The sequence below is a fragment of the Strongylocentrotus purpuratus genome, unplaced genomic scaffold (assembly GCF_000002235.5).
Source record: "Strongylocentrotus purpuratus isolate Spur 01 unplaced genomic scaffold, Spur_5.0 spur5_scaffold_7, whole genome shotgun sequence".
Taxonomy (NCBI): Eukaryota; Metazoa; Echinodermata; class Echinoidea; order Camarodonta; family Strongylocentrotidae; genus Strongylocentrotus; species Strongylocentrotus purpuratus.
In genome coordinates this window covers 3,653,941-3,680,316 of record NW_022145613.1, presented here as the reverse complement: position 1 = coordinate 3,680,316, position 26,376 = coordinate 3,653,941, and the positions used below count along the sequence as shown (strand labels likewise).

The 26,376-nt window shown below is 36.9% G+C and overlaps 2 protein-coding genes across 2 annotated transcripts; one reads left to right on the top strand and one right to left on the bottom strand.

Moving 5' to 3' along the window:
• The first annotated feature begins 1,808 nt into the window (after positions 1 to 1,808).
• On the top strand, positions 1,809 to 10,930 carry LOC115919773. Its single transcript, XM_030973944.1, has 4 exons — positions 1,809 to 3,414; positions 3,563 to 3,976; positions 4,464 to 4,574; positions 5,460 to 10,930. The coding sequence occupies exons 1-4, from the start codon at positions 1,809 to 1,811 to the stop codon at positions 5,735 to 5,737; spliced, it is 2,409 nt and encodes an 802-aa protein (XP_030829804.1). The 3' UTR covers positions 5,738 to 10,930.
• A 2,802-nt stretch (positions 10,931 to 13,732) lies between these two features.
• Positions 13,733 to 24,521, bottom strand: LOC754555. The gene is made up of 9 exons (XM_001186137.4): positions 24,197 to 24,521; positions 21,853 to 22,104; positions 21,282 to 21,353; positions 19,621 to 19,932; positions 18,458 to 18,640; positions 17,870 to 17,962; positions 16,038 to 16,100; positions 15,310 to 15,400; positions 13,733 to 14,984 (listed from the first exon to the last, which is right to left on the bottom strand). The coding sequence occupies exons 1-9, from the start codon at positions 24,276 to 24,278 to the stop codon at positions 14,549 to 14,551; spliced, it is 1,584 nt and encodes a 527-aa protein (XP_001186137.3). The 5' UTR covers positions 24,279 to 24,521; the 3' UTR covers positions 13,733 to 14,548.
• Between the last annotated feature and the right edge of the window lie 1,855 nt (positions 24,522 to 26,376).

The following is a 26,376-nucleotide window of genomic DNA, read 5'->3' as shown; positions in this document are numbered from 1 at the left end:
CCTCATCTCTCCCTCCCTTCTTCTCCTTGGACTCATCTTTCTTCTCCGCATGTTCCTTCTCCCCTGCCGAAGCCTTCTTCCATCTCTCCCACCCGGTGTAAACATCTTGTGGATAGATATGTCCGAAATTGTAAATTTTCCCTTTAGTCTGTTGCCTCTCCTTGCCCTTTCCCCAATTTGGTCGCTTCTCTCTCTTTTTTGTTATTTTTGTTATACCATGTAATGTCTTTGGCTCTCGTATTTCAGAGGGTCTTGAGAGGATATATTTTGTTCGCAATGCTGTTGCCCGTGGCTTGTAGGGCGTGTCGTTATTCGACCTTTGTGTTTTTTTTTGTTTTTTTTTGTTATTTGTATTTATATTGAAAAAATCTTCCACGGTTAGTTCGTCGTCTTTTTTCGCCTCGGTACTCTTGTCTGATGCACGGTGACATTTTGTAGCATTACAATTTTAAGGCAAATCTTGTTTTATGAAAAGTAATCATATGCATGTTTAATGTTCATGATATTGGTTATGATTTCCAATGCCTACATGTAATGTTACCTATTTGTTTCCTATGTTACTTGTATTTCAAATTTCCTCCTAAAATTAACCATGCGTTAACAAAAATCATGACTGTAACGATTCTTCTTTGAGTGATACCCTACTTGAAAAGTAACAGTTAATCAAATAATATCTGACAACAGAGAAAACCTAAAGTGAAATCACAAATTGTAACCCACATATACTTGTATGTTTCAGTGATTCATTGTAATTTTAAACATTGATGAATCTAATGTTTTCATTTTTTTTCAATTTCATTTCCAGTAGGGATGCATCAGTCGAACCAACTAAACAACAACTGGGACGACTCGTCAACCATGGTTGGAGGGGTGAAGTCAACAGCAGAATGAAGATTAGAGAGAACCCTCACAATGAACCAGAACTGGTTCTCTTCTCATTGAAGAAAATCAAAGAAGGTGAAGAAGTGTTATATGATTATGGGGTGGGAGATAATTTTGTATTCCCAAGTCCTACTCAATTACACAGTGGAGTCCAAGATGAAAAACCTGAAATTCTGCAAAATTCTGCAAACCTCCCACCAGACCCAGAAAAAGTTTGTTCCCCATTCTCCGAGCCTGCCACACAAGAACTAGTGGAACCAGATGGAAACTTTTCACAGTCCAATGTTCGAGCTGATGATGATGAAACATCTGAAGATCGATGCAGAAACCCCCCTAATAACGAAACAAATTGGGAACCATCCCCTAAGCCTGCCACACAAGCTTTAATGGAATCAGATGGTAAGATTTCACAGTTCAGTGTTTCAGCTAATAATGATGACACATGTGATGATCCATGCCGGAACCCCTCTAATAACCAAGAACATTGGGAACCATCCCCTGAGCCTGCCACACAAGCGTTAATTGAATCAGATGGAAAGCTCTCCCAGTTTGATGTTCCAGTTGATAATGATGACACATGTGATGATCCATGCATAAACCCCCCTAATAACCAAGTGCATTGGGAATCATTTACTGAGCTTGCCACACAACCTTTAATAGAACCAGATGGAAACCTTCCACTCTCCAATGTTCTAACTGATGATGCTGAAACATCTGATGATCTATGCAGAAACCCCCCTAATAACGAAACAAATTGGGAACCATCCCCTGAGCCTGCCACACAAGCTTTAATGGAATCAGATGGAAAGATTTCACAGTTTAATGTTTCAGCTGATAATGATGACACATGTGATGATCCATGCATAAACCCCCCTAATAACCAAGTGCATTGGGAACCATTTACTGAGCTTGCCACACAACCTTTAATGGAACCAGATAGAAACCTTTCACTGTCCAATTTTCTTGCTGATAATGATGACACATCTGATGATCTATGCAGAAACCCCCCTAATAACCGAGAGCACTGGGAACCATTCCCTGAGCCTGCCACACAAGCATTGATGGTACCAGATGGAACCCTTTCACAAAATATTTTTTCAAGTGATAATGAGGACACATTATCTGACCATAATGATGATAGTGATGATGATCCAGACTATGTCTGTGATTCTCAAGGAGATTCTGACTCTTCAGGGAAGACTTCATTAAATAATTCTCAAGCATCATTGCCTAAGGCTAAATGTACATCAATAAATGGCATCACTCGATCACTGAAATCTCTGTCATCAGATCAGTCATTGGAGGCATCATCAAGATATGGAGGCATTGATGCTGACCATGAGGGGATAACTGTGATGAAGACCAACAATCAAGGAGGGCGAAAATATGACAAGGTAGCTTATTGCATGATGTGTGAGAAGCCCCACAAAAAACTTCCTGATCACCTGCGGTCACAACATTCCAATGAAATAAAGGTGGCTCAATACATGGCAGCAACGAATCGAAAAGAAAAGGATAAGCTATTGACATTGATAAGAAATAAAGGAAATCACATGCACAACTACAGGGTCTTCGAAAAGGGTCATGGAGAGCTTGTGGTCGTATATAGACCTTCTTGTGAAGCAAAGCCCCGTGATTATCAGCCTTGCAAAGATTGTTTGGGATGGTTTGCGAAAGCCGAATTGTGGAAACACCGCTGCATTTTGAAGCAAGAAGAGCCGGCTAAGGAGCAAAAGAAAAAACGAAGAAGACTATTAGCACAAGGTCGACTCTTGCTTCCACCAGTGCCCTGCACATCAAGAGATTCTATAACACACAAAGTACTGAGTGGTCTCAGCGATGATGAAATCAAGGCCTGCATTCTAAATGATCAGTTGATTCTAGAATTGGCCAAGGTGTACTCTAAGAAATTGGGCCATGACGAAGAACAGCACAACCACATCAGATGCAAGTTACGAGAACTAGGAAGACTTGTACTTCAGTTTAGACGTTGCAGCTGCAATGGCAAGGCAAGTCTGACTTCCCTGATATCACCAAATGGTTTTATGACTGTCTTGAGTGCTGTCAAGAAAGTGGCAGGCTTTGATGAGGAGAACCACTTGTTCAATACACCAAGTCTAGCACTTAAGCTGGGACATACCTTAAGAAAGGCTGCCTTTGTGCTCCTGAGTAAGGCTTTGATGGACAGAGATGGGGATGACATGCAGAAACTTGTAGAAAAGTTCATCAAGCTGCTGGACACTTGTTGGGGATCTGAAATCTCTACTCATGCTCTACGAACTTTGTACCAGAGGAAACGAAACCAGCCCAAACTCCTACCCCTAACGAGTGATGTTGTGGCTTTGTCAAGACACCTAGAGGTACAGGCTGAACTTTGTGTAGACAAACTGTCATCTGGGACCGCAATCGAAAACCATAGCACATGGAGAGAACTCAACAAGACCATGCTGGCTCATCTCATTGTGTTTAATAGGAGGAGACAAGGGGAAATCAGCAAGATGACTCTTGATGACTACAATAAAATCAAGAAAGGTGAATCTCATATGGTGGAAGGACAACTAGAGATGCTGAAAGACTGGGAAAAAAATCTTGTAAAGTTTCTCTGGAGAGTTGAGGTAGTAGGAAAACGTGGCAGGACAGTGCCGATCCTTGTGACAGACTCCATGAAATCATGTACTAGACACCCTTGTATCCCACAGGGAGGAAGCAGGTGTAAACCCAAGCAACAAATACCTGTTCGCTGTAGCCAATAGTGACACTACATCTCATGTTCGAGGGTCAGATGCTCTCCGTGAGCTGTCAGAAGCATGTGGAGCACAAAATCCTTCAACACTTCGATCCACAAAATTACGGAAGCATGTAGCTACCATGTCACAACTAATGAGCTTGAGGGACCATGAGATGGACGCCTTAGCAAACTTCATGGGCCACGATATTAGGATACATAGGGAGTATTATAGACTGCCAGATGCTGCTATGCAGGTGGCCAAAATATCAAAGATCCTGTTCGCCATGGAGGGAAAAGCTGGGAACCCGGTCCAGCTGATTGGCACTGCAAAAAGTCTGGATGAGCTTCAAATCAAGTTAGATGAAGGTAAATTTGTGATGAGGGTAGAATTATACAGTGGGGATCTCAATCCAAACCCTAATGAGATGAGAAACATCATGGCGAGGGATAAGTGGGATGAATAACAAACCATGTAGCATGTACTAATTTTAAGAATCAAGTATTTCTGATTTCCACTCAACTTGACAATTATCAAATACAAAATATGTAAATTGATAAACATGCTGCAACATTATTGAATTAATGAAAAGTGTTGTTTTCAAATGAACCATGCAGTTAAATATTCCTCACTATATTGTTCACTTGTTTGTTTCAATTTATTTAGATTAGGGGTAATTAAGGCATTTGTTTGACTCGATCCACACATGTGGCATATACCTGGTGCCAATTCTACCATGTTGTATTTAGAAATAATTGATTATATTCTTTTGTTTTAAATTACAAGTATGTTTTCTTTGCAGTTGACCCAGATTTTCTTTTTGGTGAATATTATTGATTATTATTTTATGTACAGAGATCGACACTGGAGAACAGGGACCTGAATCATGTGATGACAATTGTGACAGCGATGTTGATTCTGGTGATCATGATGTCGAACGTCAGCTACCTGGATGCTCCCAAAAAGGTATGACTTTAAGTCCAATGAGAGCATCTAAAAATTTCTTTTTGCAAACCTAAATGTTAATTTTGCCTATTGTACCGCACTCTCAATCATCCTCAAAAGCCAAAGTGAAACCAAACTTTTTCCTGTTGAAATCACCACGTACCAATATTTGTGCATTTTGAATTGTTAAAAATTATAGCACAATTATAATTGTAATGTAGCCTCACAAAAAGGCTGTTGCCAATGACGGAGAAAATCTATTAGTGAATTTAATTGGTCTCTATATCTAAACTTCTCTAAACTAAAAAAAAATTGTGTACATACAATAATATAGACTCAGAAAGTATTATGTGATCGTGGCCCTTTTGTTCTAGACTGGGAGTCAGGGGTTGTCAAGGTAATACAAAATGTACTTTTTTTCATGCACACAGCAATCACTACAATATACTAGGAAATGGATGAAAATGGAGGCAGCCAGGAGCCCCTCCCAAATAAACCCAAAACTGATCTAGATTAGCAAAATAAATGACCAATAGAAACCGGGTAGAATATGTGAAACATAACCCCATCTGTCATGACACTGTCAGATAATTTAAAGACTTGTTTGTGCCCGACTCCCCTAAACGGTAGATGCCCATAATTTCACGAAATATGAGCTTTACAAAATTATATGATGGCTTTCTTCCCGCAAAAAAAAATCGTTTAAGTGTATTCCTCCCAGGATCACACTCTATTCTGCATCACTGCAAAAGAGGATTTAAATATTCTTCCTCTCCTTCCATCCTCATAACAGTAATGCACTCTTCAAGTTCATGGGTCAGAGACTCAGAGAAACAGTATGTGATACTGCATTTATTATTCTGCATAGTATAATTGCAACATTTTTTTGTTATTGTCTTTCATTAGGTACCAAAAGGCAAAGGAAAACGCAACATGTACTGGAAGAGGTTGATGAACAGCCAATAAGGAAGAAACGAAAGACAGCATGGAGCGATGCGGAAAAGTCGGCTGTCCAGAGACGTTTAGGAGCCTTTATGACTGTTCATTCTAAGCTACCTGGCAAGAGAGCGATAGACGAATGCTTGAAAGCTGAAGCTGTGCTGAAACACAGAACGTGGGTCAACATCAAAGACTACGTAAGAAACTCGAAGGTTACCAAAAGCAGAAAAACACAGCCTTGGTAAAAACATTCCCTTTAATATCAAATCACCATTTTTATATTGAATACACACATGCTTTTGTTTTGAGTCACCAAACTGCTGAAAATGCTCATAAATTACAAGGCATGTTCTTGTTATTACAGTCTAAAATGTGTATTCTTTTATATTTGGTTTCTCCATGTATTCATAAAATGTTTACCCACTCTACTGGCAAAGGATTTGTTATTTTGAGGTTTTATTATCATTTTTGTAGGCATCCGGCAATTTGTAATTGTGTTAGGGTCTTAGTGGACCTATGCTTGGCCACTCCCAGATATCAATGACAGGGAGCATATCGTTTAGGCAACATGTACTGATTACAATGAGAATTTTGCAGCATGAGTTGGAAATATCCTATTTGAACAAGAAAAAAACCCATAGATTTTTTAACGAAATAAATCAGTGGAAGTTGTAATCAAACAGTCAAGTATTTGTATTTACATACCATAATGGCAGCATAAGAAGGCAGTAGGGGAATTGACTAGTGTAATGCTTGTACATTTGTGACACAATTAAAACTTAAACAACATTTATTATGAGAACACGTTCAGTATAGTGTATTAATATCATCATCAAGGGAGAGTGCCCTTATTATGTGTAAAGGGTGCCCCTTTTCATTTTGGACAGAACTTGTGTTGTTTCTGATATTATTATGGGGTTGTACTAAACACTCGGGTCGCGGCGCGCTGAAAAACACTCGGGTCACGGCTCGTTTGGCCATCTTTTTTTAAGTGTCTTCAAATCGGCTTTTTAATATAAGGGGGAAATCTTATTTCAAATTAGCGACTGTTTTTACACTCGGGTCGCGGCTCGCTGGGCCATTTTTTCAATGATGTCTTCAAAGGGGATGCGTGGGGAAATTTACTTTAAAAACGAAGTTGTAAGTTGTGATGGTTTTTTGTTCAATGATAGACAAATAAGAAGATTATAATTAAGGCTGACATCGGGAAAGACAAATATACTAGGTGGGTAAAGTGGATTTTAGATAAAGTGTAATAGTACATAGGTATATGATCTATTAATATGATAGAAACAAGGAAGAATGGATACAGTGAGAAGATGAATTGTGGGAAATTAAGAACTACCAAGAGAGGAATACAAAAACAAAGAATGAAAGAATGAAATGAATATTTCCATCATTCCTTGTAATATCCTATCAAATTTTATTCCTCGCTTTATTTTCATATTTGTCAGTCTTTAAAAAATATTCTTTCTAAATTTTATTCTACCCCTTTATTTCTCATCTTTTTTCTATCATGTAAATCTTTATTTCCTCCACTCTTTTCTTTATATCTTTATCACTGTTAAATCTGGCCAATGAATTCTTTCAATTCCCTTTTTATTAAATATTTGTTTTCTTTCATTCTTTGTTTATGTAATCCTCTCTTGTTAGTTCTTAATTTCCCACAATTCATCTTCTCATTCTATCCATTATTCCTTGTTTCTATCAAATATACAGTTCATTTCCCTTGTAGTATTACACTTTCTCTAAAATCCACTTTAATCACCTAGTATTTTGTCTTTCCCAATGCCAGCCTTAATTCTAATCTTCTTATTTGTCTATCATTAAAAAAATAATAATCACAACTTCCAACTTCTTTTTTAAGAAAATTTCCCCACGCATCCCCTTTGAAGACATCATTGAATAAATGGCCCAGCGAGCCGCGACCTGAGTGTAAAAACAGTCACTAATTTGAAATAATATTTTCCCCCTTAAAAACCGATTTGAAGACACCATTTTGTTTAAATGGCCAAACGAGCCGCGACCTGAGTGTTTAGTACAAGCCATTAATATGGGATAGTGTAGAGATAGAATTTGTACACTTTTGTTTAATTAGCAATGCAGTAGTTTCTGCAGATTTAGTATAATTGTGGCAAAAAATAGAGGGGGAGTCAATGATCAGTGCCCCCTTTAAAAAGTAAACCGAATGTATGTTTGTTGTGAATTAATATGAACAGATCTGAATATTATTCTCAGATTTCCCACATACATAAAATATGTCAATTTAGTGTTTAAGCACTAGACTATAGATGATGGTTGTAATGTGAATAATTAGTTGTGATGGGGGTCGGGGACCCAAAACCTTTTTTTTTTGTAATACCTTTGCAACAAAACAAATAAAAAGGGCTATAATAAAGGGTTGGTTCCAGTATAATCATATAAACCTACAATATTAATATGATTCACCTTACTTCTTGCTGATTCAATTTCATCCCTGGTCCCTTTTTTTTTGGGGGGGGGGATTTGTGATGTCAGTGAGTTCTCCTTCATTCTTCATCATTGTTCAAAAGTTGGCTTCTCCAACAAATTTGTATTGCGTCAGATTTGTGTTAAATGTATAGCACACAACTAATGATGATGCTATGATAGGAATGTAAAAAACAGATATGCTGTGTAGCTTTTTTAACCTTAGGTACTGTTAAACTCTACGTAATTATGTTCATCAAACTAATATCTGGAATCTTTTACATCCATTTTGCCCCCAAATCAAACTCCATCATGTTAAATGGTATCTTTGGAATGTACTATTGTTACCACTGACAAATATTCATATATAATATTTGAGAAACTTGGAAAAATGGATATTATTAATTTTGTCAGACTGAAAAGGGAATTATCCCTCAAATACTAACGCATTCATATTTATATGTATCACATGATTTTACAACAAAAGAAAATAAAATGGTATATAAATCAGGACTTTCTAGCAAACTGTGTGGTGTGCTAGTACTCTACCTAGGGGCTGCTATTTTCTTAGAGAGCAGTAGTGACTCTTGACCTTCAGTTTCAGTTTAGTTTCATTTATTTCACACTAAATAATTTCGAAATTACATGTGAAAAAAGGAACTTAATCAAAAGCATAGCTTGTAGAATTTAAGTTCCTCAAAATAATGTTGACACAGTGTCATTCATTATAAGGTAGAAGTATGATGATACAAAATCAGAGTATACAGATAAAACAATGAAATGATATGGATGATGGATGTAAGAAAGAAGAGAACTAGGAAGGGAAGGTAAAGCATGGGGGTCAGGAGAAGAATGAGGAGAGAGAAAAGGAAGTTTTTAGAATAGAATATTCAAGGTCGGGAGTCACAGTCCAGAAAAAAATAGTATACTTGTGCATTACATGTACAAATTTAATACTAACAATTTGATATGTTTTTTAAAGCTGCAACAGTTCTTAAGCTATTTGAGATTCGGATCAATGGTGCTTCAGTAGTTTGGTCCTGTGTATGAAATAGTTTTTATGGCGAAAACTGCCCTGGTTAGGGAGGATGATAGTTTGTACGTGTTGCATGTCGTGTTTGGTATGTGTGTAAAGCATCATTTTTTGTAAAGCGTTCAATTATGGCTGATGGGAGTATTGCTAAATAACATTTAATTATTTTTTTTGTTTAATATTCAAGGAGACTTTGTTTGCCTGGATCCAAGAGAGGGCTTTTGGCTTTCTTGCTGTGTGTTTACAGCAGTGGGCTCTTTTTTCTTCATTTCTAGTTATGAGTTATGTTGTTCAAAGTTGTTACAGATGTTATCTTTTGTTTTCATTAATTGGTTGCTTAATTTCTTGTTATGGTTTGAGGTGGGTTTTGTTTTTAGGTTTTAGAATTCTAGATTTTTTTTAGAATCCCTGGGGATTTTGCGGTAGTAAACCCCATTTATTTAAGTGGCAGAATTCATTTTATGCCTCAACCTTTCATATCATTCCAAACACACAAATATACTATACATGTGTATAAATTAAGGATGGCCGGCCAAGAATGAACAGTAATATGATCTGTTATTTTAACAAGACCTCAAAGAAATCATGAAATATGCGTAGGCTGAGTTGATCAATTCTCCAAGTAAATGATATCAATATCATCTATTTTGCCTTCGTTTGTATTCTAACCTCATTTTCTGTGGCAATGTCAACTTCACAATATTGCACCATTCTTTTACCCAGGTGATGTTAGAAATAATTCTTTATTCGTAATCACAATTATAAGACATTTTTCTACTACATGCATGTTTAATCTGTAGATTTTTGCAAATGTGGTGCAATTCCTGTGGTTCAATTGTATTGATTGGTACTAATGCCCTTTTTATGTACACGTTCGGACTTAACTCCTAATTGCATATCATCGCTGGACGTGTTAAACTTGTCTCTTGTAAATTTCATGATTTGCATGTGCCTTTGAAGACTGTCAAATAATTGTATCGAAATAAAGTATATTTTACAGAAATTCAAAGAAGATAAACTATTGTTTATTACAATTGGCATTTATTTGATTCTATCTCGTCTTTTTCCTCTGTAGTACAATACACCTGCTGGTGTATGAGATATTTATAGAAATAACATGATAATTCTGTGATTTTTGTTTTCCCTCTTTAACATAAGTCATATTTTAAAATTAAGAAAGAAAATGATTTGCTAGATAATACTGCATAGTTTTAAAACTGTAATTATATCCAATTTTATAGTGGCAAGTATGTATATGTTTGCAGGAGGTGTGTTAAAGAATTTAATAGAATTCGAGGATGAAAGGAAAGAAAATATTCAGGGAAAGTGGTTTGATACCACATTGATCGAGGAATTGTTAAAACATGTTGAAAAAGATGACAGTTTCGTCCTTAAATTGAATGAAGATATAGTTAGAGAGAGAGAAAGAGAGGAGCACAGGAGAAAGTTTTGCAAACTTTTTGTGTGGTGGTGTCATTAAGTTCCGTTGGTACGTACAGTGGAATTATTAAAGTTAATTTCCTTCATTATATCTTTCCCAGCTTATCTATTAATAATTTCAACGTGTGCAAGCACTGTAACATCATTTGCGATATAGTGATTCCTTACAGTTAAAATAATGAAGACATATCAGTACGCAATATAGTACAAACAAGCTCAATCTTTATTTTGTATATGTGTCTTCTTTCTTCAAAAGACATAAACGTTATTCACAAAACATAACATTTTCACAAGTCGATACGTCAAAATGCAAACATGTATAAGAAAAGAATAAATGTTACAAACATATTTTGATGATAGTAAGAGAACAAAAGGAATCTCATACAAAGAAGCAATGATATTAATCCATACTCTATACCACTAGTGATAACGATTAATTTAAAAACATTTACAAATATGAATTGTATTCTTTCCTTGAATTGCCGAAATCTTCCCCCTCCCCCCGAAAACAAAAATATCCCTATGATAGAATAATGGTTTTTATATACATGGGGGGGGGGGGGGGGGGGGCTAGAAAGAACGGAACACCTGGGATCTACAATTACAACTTCATCATTGACCTAATTCTTACTTCATTAAGAAGATCATTCTTTTTCGAAATGATAAAAAATGATGTCAAGATCATCAACTTTGAGTCATTATGTCATTGTAATTGGAAATATCCAGTTTTCTTTCTTTCTGAGCCACACAATATAGTGTGACAGTTCATGGGCAATCCCTTTAAATTACCTTGATCTCTTGACACTGATAAAAGCTAAGCCAACATTTTTATTGAACCTGAGTAAGTGGAACTGATGTTGGGATTCCTAGGATTACATTTGTAATGGCTTCCATCAGGGGCGGATCCACGTAGCGATTTTTCCGGCCCGGCCCCCCCCCCCCAGCCCCCCAAAACGATAAAAAAAAAGGATAATAACGTAAAGTTAACCTTTATAAAACAAAAAACAAAAGCGCCCCATCCCCCCCCCCCCCCCCCGCTTATTCGCCGGCCGGCTGAGACGGCACTAAATTTTGTATTAAGATTTGGCTACCCCCCCCCCATTGACGCCGGCTGGATCCTCTGCAGGCGTGGATCCACGGGGGGGGGGGGGGGGTGACGGGTCAACAACAACAAAATCTCACGAATTAGGTCACACAAAAAAATAGTGGTCTCATCCCCCCCCCCCCCCCCCCGCTTATTCACCGGCTGACTAAGTCGGCGCAAAATATTTCCTGAAAAATTGCACCCCAAAAAAATGCTTCCTACCCCCCCCCCCCCCCCCGCTTATTCACCGACGGCTGAGTCGCAACTAATATTTTCTCACGGATTGGCCCCCCCCCCCCCCTCTTCCCGCCGGCTGGATCCGCCACTGGCTTCCATACAGTAAATCAAGATCATATTTATCAAGACTTTTTACATGATACACAACGGTCAACTGTTGACCATAACTCTTGTTTCTAAGATTGATATTATATTGTGGAAATTAAGATTTGAAAGACAGTATTGCCTTCATTGTTTTAAATACAAGCAAACATAATAATATCCTTTTTTGCATGAGTTAATTCGAAGTTTACAAGGAAAAGATAAAAATCGACAAACTCCACGTTTGCTAGGTCTTATGCCTACTTCCCCGATTGACAATGACTAGATGCAGACACCGCACTTTCATAGCTCAAATTCAGACGAATCATGTGTAAGAAGAAGTAAACGTTTTTTAGTATCTTTTGACATTGGAATGGGCTTATTGTGATTTTCTTTCCTCAAATTTGATAAAATATTGCTTATAAAGCCTATATTTATTACCTCCACAGTTTCATGGTGTTTTGCCTACCTCCCCGATTGAAGGCGTTTACATGTATGCGTGTGTGTGTGTGTGTGCGAGGGCGGGAGAAAGAAAGCCTAGCGGAAAGGGAAGTCAGCGTGAAATGAAGATAATTCGAGCCCTCCAACTCCTATCTCGACCCAAAATGCCCAATGAACTTATTCATGCAACTTATACATAAGCTTTTATATATCAAGCCGTTGAAATAGGAGTTACACCTCCTAAAAAATGAAATACAACAATATTTTCAACTCACACGTTTGATACACATTTCTGCTTTTAATTTGGGATCAGTAGGTTTGACAAATATTGGCAGAATATTGGCATTTTCCTATATTTCTCAGAGACTTTATCAACCAATTTAAACCGAAATTAATCTTCTTTATAAAAGTCACTCTCACTATACAAACTGCTTATCGGAAAACCCAATTCATTATGGCATTCAAGAGAAGGTCGATTCAAACGATTAGAATATTACGTACCAATTTATTTGTACATAAAGCGTAAACTTCAAATTCCCACTTGTCACACGTAACATCAATTAAATCTGACAAATCGTTTAATCCTCTTTAATTTACACGTGTATTTTGTTTGCCGACTGAATTGAATGAATCTTACAATAAAAACTATCAAATTGCACAATTACCCTTTCTACTTTCAACAGATATTCCGAACCCAACGCTAGGCATGTAGCATACATTGTTTTTTTTTAAATAAAGACAAATACCAAATTAACGGCACAGAATATTTCTTTCTCACAATTTATTATCACTGGACAACAATTTTTTCTCCCACAATTACGAATATATGGATATGATATGGATTAGAGCATTAGAAATCCACTTGGTGTTTGGAATTGCCCCTGGGATATGTGAGTCGGCCGAATATAAGTGATTTCCAAACACCACGCAACACCCGTGAAAATATCTAAAGAGGGCAGTATAACACAATGCCCAAGAGGATAATTGATCTAGCTCTTGATTAAAGGTACTATGTCCCTTTTGCAGCCAACCTCAAATTCTGTAGAACTTTGCAGGAATTATAAATATGTCATGTACGTCCTATCTGTGAAATTTAAACGTTAGCAGTGTCCTCATATTCAAATTATGCAAGGAAACCCATTTACTTGCTAGACTCTACTGTCAGACACTATTGAGTGACTGACTGGCTTTTTTTTCTTCTTTGGTAATAACATACATGAAAAGAGTTGTAAAGGGTACATGAGCATTTGTCTACATCAATAACCCACTTCTTGTGATGGCCAAGATTAAACTGATTGAATCTTTGCGCAGCATAAAACGTATGACCATTCGGTTATTGTCTGAAAATCAAGACTATTACTTTTGGGCTCTATAGCCTTAAAGTCGATTTGACAACGAATAGTTGTTATTTTCCCACTTGAAGACATTTTCAAGCCCCACCTTTTTTAGGGAAGTTCTAAATTAGTATTATCTTTCAAATGCAGTTGGAATTTAACTTTTTCATTTTTTTGGCCTGCAAATGGGACATAGTACCTTTAAATATTGATTTTCATCAAAGTGGTCTTTAAATTTTGTAAGGGTGTAATCATATAAACAAGAAAAGGTAAAAATCGTGTATTTCTTTTAATTCATCAAACCATAATTTCCTTAAAGAAGACATTTGATCTCCTCTCGACCCAAAAGTAGGGCTATAAATAAGTCCCTTAAATGATGTAAATGGAATTTAGATATGGTTTACCTTTGGCGTTAATGTTAGGTTTAGTGTTGGGTCCAGGGTAGAAGTTAGGTATTCGATTATTATAGGAAATTACCAGGAAGCAAATGTCGCTGGAGCAAGTGTGTCGTGTAGCTGTCCGAACATTGTTTACTTACAAGAATGCGATAACTAGGGTTAACATGATTATATATTATACATGTACGATATATTTTAAAGTGCTTACAATAATTGTTATAAGCGTAATTCTGAATCCAGAACAGAATCAGCATTAAATCCAGTGAGAGAACTCACTATTTATCGCTATTTATGAACAGAAGCGTAATTTGGGAAGGATGTTTGCCCCACAGCGGCAGAATTGTCAGAATCTCCTTCCGATTCATAGCCCTCGTTGACTGTCGCATATTCAGGTGTATTTTCGGTGCTGACATCAATTCTTGGACCTTCAGCATGCAGTCGCGAGGTCAGTTTTACCGGGCCCAGGCCCAGCGTCGTTATCATCTACATTGCTTCGCGGCGGAGAATGGGCAGGTTGTGGGTGGATGTCGCACTATCTTGGTCCCGTGTCTGAAATTGGACTATAATTCAACGTCTGAGTAATGGATATCGACAGAATCTTGTGTTATGTCAGAGCAGTTTTGAATTGCAAAACCCGTCTGTATCGTTTGGTTATCAGCAGGTTCGTACAGAACATTATCAATCATCTCTCCGGCTTCTTGGTGTTCACCGCTATGTTCATGACCGATGGGGAATGGATACGGGATTATTTCATGGTAGATCGTAATCGTTGTGAATTGCAGAATGTCGTCGTCGAATGCAGGGTTATCATGTGATGAATCATCGAAAACTTTGTAGTCATTTTCTATGAGTCCAGAGTGAGGTGTATCATTCGGTGAACTTTGATCGAGTTCGGACTGTTTCGGATCCTTTCGGACATCATCGGCTGGTTCGGTCACTTCGGTGACTGAATTCTCACTCGGCTCTTCGTTGTTCGGAACGCTCTTGGATTTAGACCTGCATAAATAAAAGGAAATAGGGCCTCAATTAAATACCACAAATAAATTATCAAACTTATCAATCAATGTTCCATATATTTAGACCTTGTGTTTCAGTCTCTTCTTTTCTTTTAAAAATATTATTAGGACTTGGGACAGTTGGGACATTTACGAAACTTGAACTTAATCTCCCTGTAGGCCGCTGTGTGACCTGTTTATCGATGTTTTCTTGTCTATTTACTGATAAATTACCTTGACAAAATTCCCAACCTGTACAGTGATTATTTTGGACTTACATGGATTGCGTATACAAGGTGGTAATATATTGACGCCATTATACCTACCCTGCTTTTCTCTTTTTATTGATGTACGCAGCTATAGAGGCTGCCGAGACTGCAACAATCCCAGCAGACCCTGCAGACGCTCCTATCGGAACTGGAAAAGAATAAGAAACAAAAAAGTATTAACCTGGGCGGGGGGGGGGGGGGGTGACTTCCAATGTCTTCCCAACGGATATTTTGAAGATAAAAACGGTTTTTCATGTGTTGTTAAGTTCAGGCCTACCATTTTCATTTTATTAAAATTTGGTCCATAGGCAAGAGGGGTATAATCGACCCGACTTTGGGGATCTTTTTTTTTTAAAGGGAGAGGGGGGGGGGGGGGAGGGGGTTCTTGGGGCTACACCTGGTTCTTATACGGTTAGGGTGACGTAACTTTGGGTACATGCCAGACCGACAATCTACGAAACCAACATGTTTAGATAATCTAAATAATAGAAAGGGTAAAATCTTGTTGGATTGGAGGGATACACTTTTGGGAAAGGCCCCTGGTCTATATACGAGTACAGGGAGTAAATCATTATGATGAAGCCACGAATGAGCACACCCCTTTGAGCGGGTCACTAACCCACCAGCGGGGGGGGGGGGGGGGGGACACACTCTACTATGTTTAATACACACGCACATAAAAAGTGAATAGCTCTGATGTTGGTTATAAATATAGAGCGTATATTATTATACAGAGATTATATCCTTATCGAAATCATCATCCATCATCACTTTTGAACTCTTACCAGATGCAGATTGTGAGCCGCCGGAGCTATTCATGTTCATGTCCATGTTCTTGTCATCTGAATCTGAAACCAGATATTATTAATTAAAGAAACTGTGAAAAGTGTATAAGCAGACACGATAAGACTACTACCGATCCGTAATAATTAATAACAGTGAAATCAAATCACGTATATTGATTAAAACATACGGAGTAGGCATTAAAGGGACTTTGTAACATTGATCAGATGAGAGATAGTGGTGCTAAGGTGACTTCAATGCTGGATGTACAATTAAAGATAATCTGGAAATTTGAGTGAAAACGGATCATTATTCATGGTACAAATTGGGAAAAACTGATCTGATCGATTCCTTAATTCTCCCAACTATATTATTCTACTTCTATTCTGCTACTTTTCAAAGCCTGTTCTGCATCAAGACAAGGACAATTAATTACATTTTAGGTGAATGTAAATCGTCACAAAGCAATAAAATGGCTCTACATTCCATTCCAGACAGTTAAGTGTTGACAGATTCTTATAGCCTGTTTTATGTATTTTTCTCCTGGAAAAACGGTTGGGAAAATTCAAAAATGGTAGGGAGAATTTACTGTTAATCAATGTTAGAGGGTGCCTCACATCGACGCCTTCAAAGAAAACCATAGATATCTTTGTGGTTTGAGAATTTGTTCAGGATTTTTTGCATGTAAGAGGGTTAGTATAGTAGTAGGAATATAGTAAGTAACATTTTATACAAAAATTAAGCAATTTTTTTTTCATCAACCTTCAACAATGTTACCGAATACCGAGTCACTTTAAAGCCCCTCTTAAGTGTTGGGTGCCCAAATTCGCAAAAAAATGTGAAGGCTTGAATTGTATCATAGTTTGAAAGAGGATGTCATTTAAAGGTATAGACCAGTTCTGGTCATGCGATTGTGAAAGAAACGTTGTGGAATCGATTAGAAAAGGTTGATCATCTAGCATATACGTATTGGTGTGTACTGCAAGGTTCTGGAATCATCAAAATGATAAGAAATTTGGCCCAGTCTTAGTAAAGTTACAAGCACTGTACACAGAAAGATGTGGGATTACGCGATATCTATCCAGTCCGGATGGATATAATAACTTACCAAATATATCAGTAGGCGGTTTCCCGGCAAAATTTGTATCATCACGTATTATTCAAATCATATTCTTTTACATGATTGGTAATAAGAGCTTACATTTCATTTTTTGACAGAGGAACGTTTCCAAAACTGGTCTATACCTTTAAGACATACTTCTGCAATGATTTTGTAGTGTGTTGAAGACAAATATTAATAAAAGAATACATAATTTGGGGGTTTCTGTTGTACGCAGAAAACCTCAATTTTGTACTCTCTGATCAATATTCGAATTCAAACACATTTGTTTTGAAAACCCTTGCAGAAATATGTTTTAAATGACATCCTACATGTATTTCACATTATGATACAATTTAGGTGAAATGTTGCCATCAAATTGTTTGGGCTCCCAACACTTTAGAGGGGCTTTAAGAAAGAAAGAAAGAAAGAGAGATATAGAGAGAAGCAAAGTGAGAGGGGAGGGGTGGGGAGAAAGGGATTGGGGTAGAGGCGGGGGCTCAGTGAGACAGGTTGTATATGACTTGAAGAGTGAACATTCATTGAATCCAATGTAGTTGTAGCAGTAGTACAATATGTAGTAGCTACAGCAACAGCAGCAGTTGTATGAATAATAATAATGATAATAATAACAATGGTGGCCTCGGTCCGTCAAGTATGACGCTCATGGCGCAGTAGTACCAGAAGAACAATATTATCAGCATTAATTTTAAAGTTAAAGTATATTGTTTGTACCTTGTTCATCACTCCTTGTAACTTTACGGGTGGCAGGTGTTATTGTCATTCTTGTGCGTTCCGTTGAAGGTTCATTGGTGGTTGTTTCTTGATCTGTATTAAGATATGCAATCCATGCCAATGTATACATCAAAAGAGCACATAATACAAAACACAAAGGGGTATATAACACCACTTTAAGTGTGCCCACTATCACGTTCTCGATGGACGGTTTTTAAGTTTTGCCCCAGTTTTAAAAACAGAAACTGGTTCTGTTCATTAAAGGTAATATTAAGAAGCTGAAGAAGGTTTATCTGGTACTTGACTTATGGAATAATTATTTTTTCACAATCAATAAATATTTACTTTTTAATCAGTGAAAACTTTCAAACAAATTCAAGTCCCAATTCACTAGACGGCCAGATTTACTTATTTTAACTTTTCGCCAACCTTTTTTTTATTTAATTCTATTATAATATATTTCGGGTTATTTGCAATTGTTCAAAATATAAGCATTTTGTTATCATAGAATAGTATTTTAAAGACATTTCACGGCATTTTCATTCTGAGGCAAACCCTTGAAAAGAGGTGAAGTGGGAGGAGTCATACCTCTACACGTAGGGACGGTCCCATTCCATTCGAAGAAATCAGGACCACCTAGACATTGCAGTTCATCATCGCCCATCAGTTGTGATCCACCACTACAGTTCGCCCTCACTATGTCACCAAATCGGTTCCTTCCAGACACGTTCAAATTGACGCCGGAGATCTCGGGGCAGTATCCTGTAGAAGCTGCAAAAGCATATCACATAAAAGCTGTACATACATGTAGTGTAATCGAGTATTATTAGTGATGACAATATTTAGTGTTCGTACCCACAGTTTTTACTTTTCAGGTTTTATATTTTTGTGGTGAAGAAAATAGCCGAATATCTTTATCTGAGAAAGTATATGATTTGTTGTTTCAATCCTAATCGAAAGAATCTATATATTGTAACAACATTGTAACTTTGCCTTTATGAGGGGGCCTTTTAAAGGGGGAGTCCACCCTGATATTTGGTTGGATTCGATAGAAGCGGAAAATTAAGAGAAATAGGTGAGTGAATGTTTAAGTAAAATCCGATTAGAAATAAAAACGTATTGCATGTCTGGAGTTGTCATCGGGGAAAGACAAATTGGCAATACTATGGCGTATCTTGCGAGCTCCTCTCCAATTTGCTCTGTACAGAATATTACATAAACTTTAATTTGTCGATGACGAAACAGATTAGTTCCATACAGGGGGGTATTTAAAAACATTATATTTAAGGTGAATGTACTAATTGAAAATTCTCTTAAGGGAAAATATATTTTATTCGAAGTTTTAGTACAGGGGAAATTGGAGGGGGGCTCGCAAAATACGTCACGGAGTTCCCAATATGTGTTTAATAGATCGCATCTTCAACAATTCATAACTGTCTTATTTTTAATCGGATTTTGCTCAAACTTTCTCTCATTTTCTGCTTCTATTGAAACCAACTTGATATCAGAGTTATAGGGGAACATAATAGTTCAAATCAAATAGCAACATATCTAATATAACTTGTTTCTTTAAATCGTCTGTTCTGGTCCTCAAATAAAATATTAAAATTATTAATCATTTTTCAAGGGCGGCAGAAAAATAGTTTATGCCGACGTAAAGCAGGAAAACTTGTTTTCCGCTTTATCCATATAGATACCCCTTTTTTCTTATATTGGCGGATCCAATAATAGTCAAAGGATTTCATGCTTACCATTAAAGACAATATAGGAATCTGGTTGTTTTCGTCCACAAAATTGCTCTGGATCTCCACTGCATCTAGTGTTACACACGCGCTTTTGAAATGACTCGGAAATATTATTCAAACAATAACAGGTATCTCCACTTTGTGCAGTATATAGGGCTGGCAGGTTCCTACCAAAGAGAAACTCGATAATTGTAATATCCTCCTTGTTCCTACAAAACTCCAGACATTTGTCGTTGTTCCCTACTTCGCTCGTCTCTGTTATATTGATCTGTGAGAACACCACAGGACGAATTTGATAGCATCCTAAATATCCAGGTTCTGTAGAAGATAAAATAGAATACGTTAAAGATAAACTTGAGTTCTTGTAATGCGATTGCATTGTGAAAGAAAAGGTGTGGAATGGATCAGAAAAGTTGATCATATAGCATGTAAGTAATGGTGTGTAATGCAAGGTTCTGGAGTCATCAAAATCATCACAAATTTGGCAGAGTTTTAGTAAAGTAACAATCACTTACACAGAAAGATGTATATGGGACAACACACATGGTGTCGGGGCTAGTACTACCCTGATTTCCTTATCTTTCTATGCTCATTACCCAGCCAGTATACATTTTCTTCCAAAATTGTTTGGCACATGACATTTATTTGTAATCTTGAATATTCAGTGTAAGTTTCGTTAGATTCTGTGAGAATTCATTTTCTTTTTTTACCAGAACTCAAGTTTATCTTTAATAGTTGAAACCGTTTGAGGGTTTTAAAGTGACTCGGTAACATTGTTGATGGTTGATGAAAAAGTTTGCTTAATTTTTGTATAAAATGTTACTTACTATATTCCTTCTACTATACTAACCCTCTGACATGCAAAAAATCCTAAACAAGTTCTCAAACCACAAAGATATCTATGGTTTTCTTTGAAGGAGTCGATGTGAGACACCCTCTAACAGTGAATAACAGTAAATTCTCCCAACCATTTTTGAATTTTCCCAACCGTTTTTCCATGAGAAAAATACATAAAACAGGCTATAAAAATCTGTCAACACTTAAATGTCTGGAATGGAATGTAGAGCCATTGTATTGCTTTGTGACGATTTACATTCACCTAAAATGTAATTAAATTGTCCTTGTCGTGATGCTGAACAGGCTTTGAAAAGTAGCAGAATAGAAGTAGAATAATATAGTTGGGAGAATTAAGGAATCGATCAGATCAGTTTTTTCCAATTTGTGCCATGAATAATGATCCGTTTTCACTCAAATTTCCAGATTATCTTTAATTGTACATCCAGCATTGAAGTCACTACCTTAGCACCACTATCTCTCATCTGAACAATGTTACAAAGTCCCTTTAAACAGTAGTGTTCTCTCTTACTCGCTCTTTCTGTTACACACACATATACACTTACACACACTTTTCATTCAACACACTGAATCATTCAACTTTTAACGTTTTACTTCTTTTCCCCATTCAAATCTCTTCTGATAAACGCATGATACTCTACAACCTTGGCTGTTATTCGATCGATACACCAATGAGTTGTTTAGCAAAGTAACTTCTTAATGTTTTCACTGCTTAAAACAATTTAATATAATTGAACAATCATTCATGCCAATTTACCCGCAAAAATGAAGGATACATTTAAATGATGGTGGCTGACATACAGGCTACTTACTCTGACATATTACACCGGCTGCTCCGATCTCGCTGCAATTGTCTGATTTGTTTGAGTTGCATTCAGGTTCAACTAAAATTTAAAAAAATAAAGATGAAACATTCACATTTATGAAAAGGTGTATGGTGAGTGCTATAAGACAATTAATTGATTTGGGACGAAGATTACTTTGCCAAACGACCTTTCACATCAATGCTCTTTATTCTGTCTATGATTATTGTCGAACAACCTCATTAGGGTGATTTGATTTCACGATGCTATTTGGATGAAAAGAAAATCCATGAGCAAAAAGTTTGGCGCACAGAATGATGTCTGACGTTAATGACGCGGCGATTGCTAATCTGCCATCTTCTGCAGATTGTAAAGCTGACAGCTATCTTCAGTTTGCCCGTACACTGTACACTTATTATACTATTTTCCCCCTCTCCCTCCCTTCCTCTCTCGCTCTCTCTCTCTCTCTCTCTTTCTCTATCTATCTCTCTGTCTTCCCCATCTATCTAAACTTTCAAAGGTATAAATACTTTTTAGAGGAATCACATAACGAATTCATAACCTGTCTCGAATACTTTACCTAACGTCCGGTTGTCAATACTAAAAATCTTGTCAATACTAAAAATCCCTGACTGCAAGCCTCTTCCGAATCTATTATCATCCGGGACAAATGCTGCGTTGAGGTAGCCTAGCTCCTCGCAAACCCATTTTGCCGCATCTCTTGTCCATTTATCATCAGATACCACAATGCCTGTCAGATTGTACCCATCATCATCTCTTAGTGTGACTTCAACACGGCCCTCGTTTGGGGAGTTACCGTCAACCAAGTGAACTGGGGATAGAAAGAATTAGAAAAAAGCCCATGAGAAAGGATAAGGCCCTCTGATAATGTTATCGCTGTATATTGGTATGTCTGAATAGTAAATGGTGCTTCCAAAAAGGCATTAGGGTTGTGGTTATTAGAGCGGGAGGAGGGTGTTGCTAGGGGGAAATTATTTATAACTATTTTGGAGTAATAATCAGTAAGAACTAATGATTCAAAGAGTACTCGTAATTAAATTTTGCTTTTCGATACCATCTTGATATCCTTTTGGTAGTTAAAGTTCTGTAAAAACTGTTGAAGTCATGCAGTGTATAGCCTTTCTTGTTAAACGAACATATTTCGTGTTCGGTGTAGTGTGTCGACCTTTTGCCGGTCATTGTAGGTTGGCCTAATCCTTAAATCGAGGCCATTTCCTCCCATTATTAGACAAGGAAATAAAGACCAAGTTGCTTACCTTGCCTTCATACTATCTATTATACGGGCCCAAAGTAAAGCAATGACGTAAGTTGTGTATCATATTGGCTGAATGCGTTGTAATAAAAGGCCACGAAACGTTTGTTATTATAGTGTACGATGGTTGATACTGGACGACCCCTCCCGAAATGTATACTTCATGTTGTATCAGTTCATAGAGATATAGGATGGTACAAGCACGAAGAGTATGAACGATAGAAAAATGAATCTAAGAATGTCGACAGAAAAAATAAAATTAAGGGGTCAAGACCTAAAAATCGAATTCGATGAGCAATGCAAAAGCCAAGCTAGCTGGTTCCAATCTTTGATAATAATTATGTGTGATAATGAGAGCAAATTTTTAAAACTTCTTCCAGTTTAGTAATAATATTAAAGACAGGAGTACCCACGTGCAAAATGATGTAAATGATGAAGAAATCACATTACAATGACTACTCTAACGTTCGAATTCAAGCAATTAACTCTTTGTTCGGTAGTTAAGATGGAATAAAATCGAATACGCTTAATCATGATCGTATAAAAGTTTTCTTAAATGGAAATGCATTTTCGACCTGAATGATAAGAGTTGGGAAAGATATTGTTCTATTGGATGTAATTGTACTATTGATGTGGGCTTACGATGGTTTCAGTTTAAAGTTTTGCAACGCATATTATATACGAACGATCTACTGTTTAAAATGAATTTAGTCCCAAGAAAGAATGTACATTTTTTAATGAACAGATTGAAACAGTTGTACATCTGCTATGTGATTGTACGCATGTAAAACATATTTGGGATAGGTTAGAGCACTGGATTTATACTGGAACCGGAAATAAATTAACATTTTCATTACAAGATAAATTATTTGGTTTAAGAGGTTAAAATAATTATGCATTGAATTGTAAACTGATTGTGGTGCAACAGATGGTGTATACTTGCAAAATAAAGAAACAATTGCCCGACTTTGATTATATTAGAGTTTCGATTATAAATTACTTCAAAAACGAAAAGTATATTGCAAATTCGAATCGTAGAAATAACAAATTCACAAGAAAATGGTTTCAATTCAGGAATTTGTTTACTTAAAATGATATTTTTTCTGTATTTTTTTTCTTTCCATGAATATCAGAAATGAATTATTGATTTGTTAGTTTTCTGTTAACTCAACAGTTCAACAATACTTGCATCTTGAGAAGCCAATTTTATCTATGTTATAAGTGTAAATTACCTTGAATATATATTAGTTAATTTGTTTCAAATGAAAATCAATAAAATCCCTGTGGAGGGAAAAATATGGAGAAGAAAAAAATGATCGTATAATGGCGTTAATAAATTTGGAGTCACACAGGGTTTGGCCAACTTAACTCTAATTGGTATCATGGTGTATATTCTTTTGCTTGCAGTTTTTGCCACAAAGCAGTTTTTGCCATAATGTGCCCAAGCCAAATTCGAACCGGGTTGGCCAAACTTTCCTAAAAATGGCTCTACTTGGAGACATTGAAAGGCGCAATCTTTAACCAAATGGCAACATAATGCACGTCCTCCTATATTATCACATAATTATCTCCATCTTTATAAGCCATTTGATATATTTATATTCGAAGGAAAAATAAAAAGATCATAATTTTGACACAATTAAATACTTACAGGATGATAAGATGTAGCCATCTGAAGAGAACAAGAAACATAATTTCAGAAACACCACAAGGATGAAATAAGATGCCTTCATGGTGCTTCCTATGTCTTTTGAATACTATATAAAACACTGTACTGGTACCGAAAATCACTTTTGATAATGCATTGGCCTAATTTCCAAGATACAGAGCAGGTATGAATGTGTTTTTATCAACGCAGTAGCTGCACAGAAAGTGATTTCCTCAGCATTCAACATGTGATTCAGTAGCAAGTTAAAAGTTACGTCTTGTTATAAATACTTTTGATTTATTTACTGTCGTAAAACCAAATTGACTAACAGACTATGGTCTGTAACCAGTGGCGTATATCTTTACTTAATACCTATTGTTCAGGGCAGGCGCGTACACAGGGGAGGGGGGGGGGTTAAACCCCCCCTTTGGTATTTTTTGTGTGTAACCCCCCCCCCCCTAAATTTCCCTAAAACCCCCCCTTTTGGATTTTTTATATTAAAAAAAAAAAAAAAAAAAAAAAAATTCCCATGGCTGACCTCAAAAAGATGACCTTACCCCCCCCCCCCCAAACGGAGCAAAATGTCAAATTTTCAAATTTCGATACCAAAAAAAAAAAAAGGTGTCCTCTTACTGTGGCAGACCAGATTAATTTTGTCCGCAATTTTAGGCTACAAAAATTTCCAACAATGAAAAGAGTTTTTTCGGGGGGGGGGGGGTTGTTTTGCTGACAAGGCTTTGATATTCATTTGCTTTAATGAGAGGGGATGCCAAGCCCCACCACCTTCTCTACCAAGGCCCATGGCTATAGGGTCCGCATTGTACATTATTCCACCAAAAACGGATTCCATTCAAAGTTGTCCAAAGAGATAATACGCTTATCCTTCTTATACCAATGATTCTCTCACTCCCTCTCTCTCTCTCTCTCTCTCTCTCTCTCTCTCTCCCTTTTTCTCTCTCTCTCTCTCTCTCTCTCCCCCTCTCTCTCTCTCTCTCTCTCTCTCTCCTCATAGAAAGGTTGGTTTATTAAATTATTAGTTTGATGTAAGGAATGTATAAAGAAAGTGTAGAAGCTCATTGACTATTTTTATTTCAGGAATTTTATTTAAGATCGGAGGGTTTGAAACCATTGCGTGTGGTACAGTGGCATCGATTGGGTCTCCAAGACCAAGCCCAACTTAAGTTTGCATACAATATTTAACATTAACAAAAATTAAATATCATCAGGTAACTGACAGTATGACAGCTTATAGCAAAGGTCCGTGTAGTGATCTATCTACTTTTCCATTTTTCAGAAGCATTTTGCTATAAAAGTCACAAATTTGCCGTAATACCTGAATTAGCTTTCTCTCTCCCTTCTCACCCCCTCCCCTCTTTCTCCTCTTACTCTCTCACACACTCACTATTTCTTCTTCCCCTCACCCCCTCTCTCCCCTCCCTGTCTCTAAACCCAAACCTTTTTGTGGAGGGGGGGGGGGGGGGGTTAGCATATCAAGGAGGCTTCAAACCCTAAACATCCCCAACCAGGAAAGCCTTTGTAATAAGCTTTTGTATTTTGATAAGGGTTATTTCTGTAAGCTACAATATGTCGTTTATTGTTACATAATGGTGCATGCATGCGTGCCACTGCATTTGTACACAGGGGATTATAAAACAAACTAAAGACGCAATTTTGCTCAAGTTAAATGGGGTTATTTGCACGGCCTATTGCAGTTAGCATCCCACTTAGATAACCAACATGAGCACAGCTATAATTGCAACAAAATTCTCATAAAGTAAGTAAAGTATATCAAATATCAAATGAATGGATGACATTTGCTTCTCGATGTAATAATATTAATCTCATGCTTGAATTGAGACCGTTTATTGAAGGAAGGTCTATCAAATTTATCGACATGGCCAGTTTATGATTATTGCTGTTTTTGCAATGTGGTTACTTTTGGATGCTTGTGCTTGCAACTATTAATATGATCTTCAAACGGAAATAAAAAGTTAACATAAACGAGTTTAACAGCGTAATTTCGGAAATGTTTAAGCAGTAAGAGGGAAAATTGTTTATAATGTCAAATAAAATATGGAAACATCATGTAGCCTGAGTTAAATCTACAAAAGAAAATTTAGAGTGACTTGTAACAACAATAAAACAATGTAGCAAGATTTTTTTTCCCGCTTGAAATCATCTTT